This window comes from Salmo trutta, chromosome 15, assembly GCF_901001165.1.
Source record: "Salmo trutta chromosome 15, fSalTru1.1, whole genome shotgun sequence".
NCBI classification, from domain to species: domain Eukaryota; kingdom Metazoa; phylum Chordata; class Actinopteri; order Salmoniformes; family Salmonidae; genus Salmo; species Salmo trutta.
In genome coordinates this window covers 31,728,173-31,734,719 of record NC_042971.1, presented here as the reverse complement: position 1 = coordinate 31,734,719, position 6,547 = coordinate 31,728,173, and the positions used below count along the sequence as shown (strand labels likewise).

The following is a 6,547-nucleotide window of genomic DNA, read 5'->3' as shown; positions in this document are numbered from 1 at the left end:
TATAGTATAATATTTGAAATAGCTTATCTATTTACTACTTTGAAGTAGGTCCAATTAAATATGCAATATGTAACTTTTTGGGCCACCCAACCAAATTCACAGAAAAGTGTGTTAGATCTGTCATTCTCATTGAAAGCAAGTCTAACAAGCAGTCTGTTCTATGTGTGCTATTTCTATGTTTCAGGCTCTTAAGTTTCGTTTTTGCATCTTTTACTTTCTGCTTTGTACACCAGCTGAAAATACAATATTTTTGGTTATGGAAAATACATTTCACAGCGGTTTAGATGGTTTAGTCACAAACTGAAATTGGCAAACTATTACAATTTTCGCAACAGGAAATGGCACAATTTCTGCATAGTGAATCTTTAAATTTATTGTATTCTAATTTGTTGAATATGTTATTTAGGGAGTATGAAACCATCAAATGTTAAGAATTTATTCTGCAATGATCATGGAAATAAAATAATCAGGAAATAGATTTTAAAAAATTGTTATGGCAAAGATTTTTGCTCATCCCACTAAGGGCAAATGATTAAATCTTGTTGCATCTTCTTATTTGGGGTGTTTTATGAATAAGCGTGGCATATCCCCTATTTGCACAAAATACCTCTTACCTGCTTGCAATGAAATACTTCAACCACCAGAAATAGTATGCTCGCATGGTCTAAGTTCTCTAGAAGTTAAGCACATTATCTTTATTTTTTTATTTAACATTTATTTAAGAACAAATTCGTATTTACAATGATGGCCTACCAAAAGGCCAAAGGCCTCCTGTGGGGAGGGGGGCTGGGATGAAGATTTTTTGTTTGTTATTTACATATATAAAATATAGGACACATCACGACGAGAAAATGTTTTATAAATGGCAACTTTTAGTGAAAACTGGCATATGCATGCTTTATTGCAAACTGACCCCTTGCCAATAGGCACAAGAGTAGAACAGAGTATTGAATTGGTATTATTGGTTGCTTACTCCAGTTGTGTTAGATCTATACGTGCTTTCAAGACAACTGGGAACGCTGAAAAAAATGAGGTCATATAATGACCTCAGTGATCTTCAGGTCGGAAAGTCTGAGTTCTAGAAAATTCCAGAGTTTCGGACTTGGAATTCCAAGTTGTATTTGACCAGTCGGAGCTTGTTCCCCCAGCAAACTTTGTGAAACAAAGCAGCAAACTTTGTGAAAATTAATATTTGTGTCATTCTCAAAACTTTTGGCCAGTCAGTAGCTGTTGTTGCGCAGCCCGTACCCTGTGCTGTCGTCATGAATCGAACCGACTTGAAGGGTACAATTTGGGTGCTGACGGGGCTCTTTCCAATACAAACAAAGCGGAGAGATCAGGTGCACTGTCAAAAGTGGAAGTCATTAGACAATTTCATCGTTAGCTAGCTGTTGTGTCCTGGAACGCAACATTATCCGGGCTTCCAGAAGTGCAACATGGTCCTGCTTCGGCACATATCCATCGCCCTAACTGCAGTGGTGGCTGCATTCGGGTCCGCGCTGTTTATCGCCTTCAATTATTTATACAGAAGGCGAATATGGTCTCCCGAAGCAGAATATTACATGATCAAAGAGGTAAGCTCTTACCTTTGCCATGTAGGAATGAATGTTCAGTCGGCATAAGTTTATGGCTCTGTAACTGTTGCAATCGGGGGACAGACGCACAGTTTTCACGGTTTATCTTTGGATTCTTTACGTGCCAGAGCGTTAAAGTTGTGTAGGGGCGCCAGTGGAATCGAACGCATGCAGGCATAGAGATTATTTAACGAATCACTTATGTATCGACATGGGGCCTTCCAGCCCAGAGAATGCAAATGGAAATGATGCGCGTTCATCTCAGACCATGTTGATAAACTGACAATCTGACTTCACGTTGATAATGATGAAGGGTTTTGATAAAGAATGATGCACATAATGAGAATCATACAAGATTTACGGTCCAAGAAAGCTACAGTAGAAGAAAATACACACTAATAGTTTAATGTTAGTTAAAGGAGAAAATGCAAATCATTCCAAAGTAATTCACAGTCATAACAATACTTGAAACATTTCCTCTGACTATAGCCTGCCCTATACGGACATGGGCATATTACCTGAAATTAACTGATATGATTTTCAGGAGCTCAATGGTCTTGATTCACACAAAGAGGCCAGATTAGGCTACAGTTAATGTAATCGAGGGAGAATTGCCGAGAAACTTGTTGACTCCTCAAATTTGCCTCTCACAAACCAATGAGATGGTATAGAGCTGATGTAACTAACATTGGTGCCATAACAACATTACATAGTGGTCAAAGTGAAAATGCAGCTATTGTGGCACAAGTAGACAGCTATTGGCGGTTTAGTTTATTTGGATCCCCATTAGCTACTGCAAATGCAGCAGCTACTCTTCCTGTGGTCCACATAAAACATAAAGTACAGAACAGTAAGAGACAAGAACATCATAAGATATTACATTAAATTCTAAATTAAAAAAAGAGTTATATATATATATATATATATATAGGAAAGACACCGAGAGACAACAAATACTATTTACACACTATTCATTTACCCATATTTATATTCTTATTTACTGTACAGTTAAATTAGATCTTTAGAAAGAGGAGATGAGCTGTGATACAATATGTTTTTCATCTGTTTTTTAGAGCTAAACTTGGATTTTGCCTGAGTAACCTCTGGTGGCAGAGCATTCCATGATGACATGGCTCTATACATAAGTGAGCGATTCATTAAATCTGTTTTTGGTTTGAGTACCGTGGGGTCACAACAGAGGCTGTTGCCTGCATTGCACACAAAAATGCAAGTGATTGTGAAATACTGCAGCATTATCTATACTTTACTGGTAATCCTACAGGGACAGATAGTGAAAAATACAGATGTACAGAGCCTTCAGAAAGTATTCAGAACCCTTGACTTCTTCCACATTGTGTTACGTTACAGCCTTATTCTAAAATTGATAAAATCGTTTTCCCCCCCTCATCAATCTACACACAATACCCCATAATGACAAAGCAAAAACAGGTTTAGATTTTTTTTGCTAATTTATACAATTTAAAAAAGCTGAAATATCACATTTACATAAGTATTCAGACCCTTTACTTAGTACTTTGTTGAAGCACCTTTGGCAGTGATTACAGCATCGAGTCTTCTTGGGTATAATGCTACAAGCTGGGCACACCTGTATTTGGGGAGTTTCTCCAATTCTTCACTGCAGATGCTCTCAAGCTGTCAGGCTGGATGGGGAGCGTTGCTGCACAGCTATTTTCAGGTCTCTCCAAAGATGTTTGATCGGGTTCAAGTCCAGGCTCTGGCAGGGCCACTCAAGGACATTGAGAGACTTGTCCCAAAGCCACTCCTATGTTGTCTTGGCTGTGTGCTTAGGGTCGTTGTCCTGTTGGAAGGTGAACCTTCACCCCAGTCTGAGGTCCTGAGCAATCTGGAGCAGGTTTTCATCAAGGATCTCTCTGTACTTTGCTCCGTTCATCTTTCCCTCGATCATGACTAGTCTCCCAGTCCCTGCCGCTGAAAAGCATCCCCACAGCATGATGCTGCCACCACCATCGTAGGGATGGTGCCAGGTTTCCTCCAGACGTGACAACTGGCATTCAGGCCAAAGAGTTCAATCTTGGTTTCATCAGACCAGAGAATCTTATTTTTAGTCTTTAGGTGTCTCTTGGCAAGCTCCAAACGGGCTGTCATGTGCCTTTTACTAAGGAGTGGCTTCCGTCTGGCCACTCTACCATAAAGGCCCTGGTGTACGATGGTATTCCTTCTGGAAAGTTCTTCAATCTCCACAGAGGAACTCTAGAGCTCTGTCCGAGTGACCATCAGGTTCTTGGTCACCTCTCTGACCATGGCCCTTCTCCGATTGCTCAGTTTGGCCGGGCGGCCAGCTCTAGGAAGAGTCTTGGTGGTTCCAAACATCTTCCATTTAAGAATGGACGCCACTGTGTTCTTGGGGACCTTCAATGCTGCAGACATTTTTTGGTACCCTTCCCCAGATCTCTGCCTCGACAATCCTGTCTCGGTGCTCTACAGAAAATTCCATCGATCTCATGGCTTGGTTTTTGCTCTGACATGCACTGTCAACCTTGGGACCTTATATAGACAGGTGTGTGCCTTTCTAAATCATGTCCAATCAATAGAATTTACACAGGTGGACACCAATCAAGTTGTAGAAAGATCTCACAGATGATCATTGGAAACAGGATGCACCTGAGCTCAATTTTGAGTCTTATAGCAAAGGGGCTGAATACTTATGTAAGGTATTTCTGTTTTGTATTAAAAACCTGTTCTCGCTTTGTCATTATGGGGTATTGTGTGTAGATTGCTGAGGAATTTGGGGATTTTAATCAATTTTAGAATAGGGCTGTAACGTAACAAAATGTGGAAAAAGTCAAGGGGTCTGAATAGTTTCCGAAGGCACTGTATGTAAACAAAACATATCGCAGTTCTGCACTTTACAGGAGTAACAATGATCTATATATCTGTACCTTTGAGAAGTGTGACGACCCTCCCACTCTGTCTGCTGTATTTTCGCTCTTTGCTCTTGTTCCTTATTAGGATGACCAGTGGGCGGAGTTGGAAGGGTCGTCAGCTTGATGGGAAACACCTGGGCTCGGGTGTGTCCCAGGATAAAGGCACCTCTTCCACAGTCATAGGGGAGACTCTCTCCATGCAGACACCTTGTTTTTGGTTGTGCTAGTTATGGTATCTAATAAATATATATTTTTGATACTCCTTGTCTCCACGTTGTCTCCCTTTTGTTGCGAACTCTGAGCCGGTTCGTAACAGAAGAAAGAAAAATGGGATAAGACAACTTCATGTTGCTGTTATGAGAGAACAGGTGTTCTGATGGCATCCTGCTGTGTCTGCATGTTGAGCAGGAGGAGGGTGGACAGCGCCAGGTGCTAGTCCTTGGCCTAGACGGAGCTGGGAAGAGCAGTATGCTTCAGGGGCTGACAGCCACAGACGGAGACAAGAGAGGGCACTGCCGTCCCACCAGGGGCTTCAACTTTATAAGCCTCAGTGCCCCTGCCCGTCAGCTGGATTTCCTAGAAAGTAAGCTATGCAGTTTGCGCAACAGATTTTTGCATATGTTTGCAGGGCAATTCAGCCGGCCTGTAAGACTCCATGCAGAGTGCTTTAAGCCTTCTCTATCACCTTTAATTTTGTCACATGGATTTTAAACTATCAGATTGGCCCTGAAAATGCCAGTGGTTTTACCAAAAGCATTATAATCATGTGCCTTTGCTTAGACTCACTCATACGTTTGGACAACATGCATCATTTACCTTTTCTTGAGTGGAATAATTCATTTAGCCTTCTTGTAGTGTGTCAAACAAATAAGAAAGTAGAAAACATAAGTTCATACATCTTCCTTATTGCCTAGCAACACCTCTCAAGTAACCTCCCTACCTCTGTCTGCTGTCTTCCAGTAGGAGGGGGTGAGGATTTGCGTATGTACTGGGCAGAGTACCTGGGGAAGACGCATGCCCTGGTGTACGTGGTTGACTCCTCTGATAGAAGACGTCTCCCACAGGCCAAGGCTGAGATACATCGCCTCCTCAGACTGCACTCACAACTTCCTGTGGTGGTCCTGGGGAACAAACAGGTGACCTTGACTATTATATGGGCTTATACTGTCTATGGGCAGATTTCTATCGAAGCTAGAAACACCAAGAGAATGGAAACGTATTAAATTTGAATCGAAACATGTTGATCTTAGTGTTGGCAATATGAGTGTCTCGGATATGGATAATACTGTTATAAGTGTGATGTTACAACTGTCATGGCCAGTATTGTGATACATCCATGCATTGCTGTTTAGATTGTCAAACTGTTTTATTTATGATTTAGTCATTTTAACAGGTGCTCATCACACCCAGTGTGACTTGATAGTAAATTTCACTGTCCTTCTTGTGTAGGACAAGCCAAACGCATTGAGTGTGTCGGAGCTCCATGAGGCCCTGTCTCTGGGGGCGGTGGCTGACGAGAGGAGGCTGTTTCTACTGGCTGCCCAGCTAGGCTCAGATGGCCTGATTGTCTCCCGTAATTTGCAGGCTTTCCAGGACTTGCTCCTACAGCTTGTCTGATGCCCCAGGGCAGGAGTAGTGAAAAGGGGGTTGACCAGGCAGGTGGGATGGGGAAAGTGGTCCATTGATGTGCCTGTGTGGTAAGGACCAGTGGCAATTGGCCATGACTGTGTGTGAATACTTTTGAACTAGAGTACATCCTTCAGGGCCCTCTGGAAGGCAGGGAGCAAAAATTGTTTGATACACAGTCAGGTCCATAATTATTGGCACCCTTGATAAAAATGAGCAAAAAAGACTGTATAAAATAATATACTTTATATTTTATACTAATAAAGTTGCTCAAAGATTTTGTTTAACAAGTAATAAAAACATTTTTTTTTAAATCGACAAAAGATAGGGGACAAAATTATTGGCACCTCTGTTTTCAGTACCCTTGCGAGGATAATGACACTGAGCCTCTTTAAAAATACTTTGAGATTGGAGAACACATTAGGAAGGATCTTAGACCAT

At 41.5% G+C, this 6,547-nt stretch overlaps 1 protein-coding gene across 1 annotated transcript; it reads left to right on the top strand.

Moving 5' to 3' along the window:
- The first annotated feature begins 910 nt into the window (after positions 1-910).
- On the top strand, positions 911-6,547 carry LOC115148824 (ADP-ribosylation factor-like protein 9). The gene is made up of 4 exons (XM_029691079.1): positions 911-1,574; positions 4,889-5,063; positions 5,441-5,616; positions 5,930-6,547. Exons 1-4 carry the CDS (start codon positions 1,437-1,439, stop codon positions 6,095-6,097), a joined length of 657 nt encoding a protein of 218 aa, XP_029546939.1. The 5' UTR covers positions 911-1,436; the 3' UTR covers positions 6,098-6,547.

Excerpts from the sequence above, each read along its gene's own strand:
- LOC115148824 (XM_029691079.1), top strand. The coding sequence starts at position 1,437 with ATGGTCCTGCTTCGGCACATATCCATCGCCCTAACTGCAGTGGTGGCT. Across the intron at positions 1,575-4,888 it reads AATATTACATGATCAAAGAG|GAGGAGGGTGGACAGCGCCA; the intron begins GTAAGCTCTTAC and ends CATGTTGAGCAG. Across the intron at positions 5,617-5,929 it reads TGGTCCTGGGGAACAAACAG|GACAAGCCAAACGCATTGAG; the intron begins GTGACCTTGACT and ends CTTCTTGTGTAG.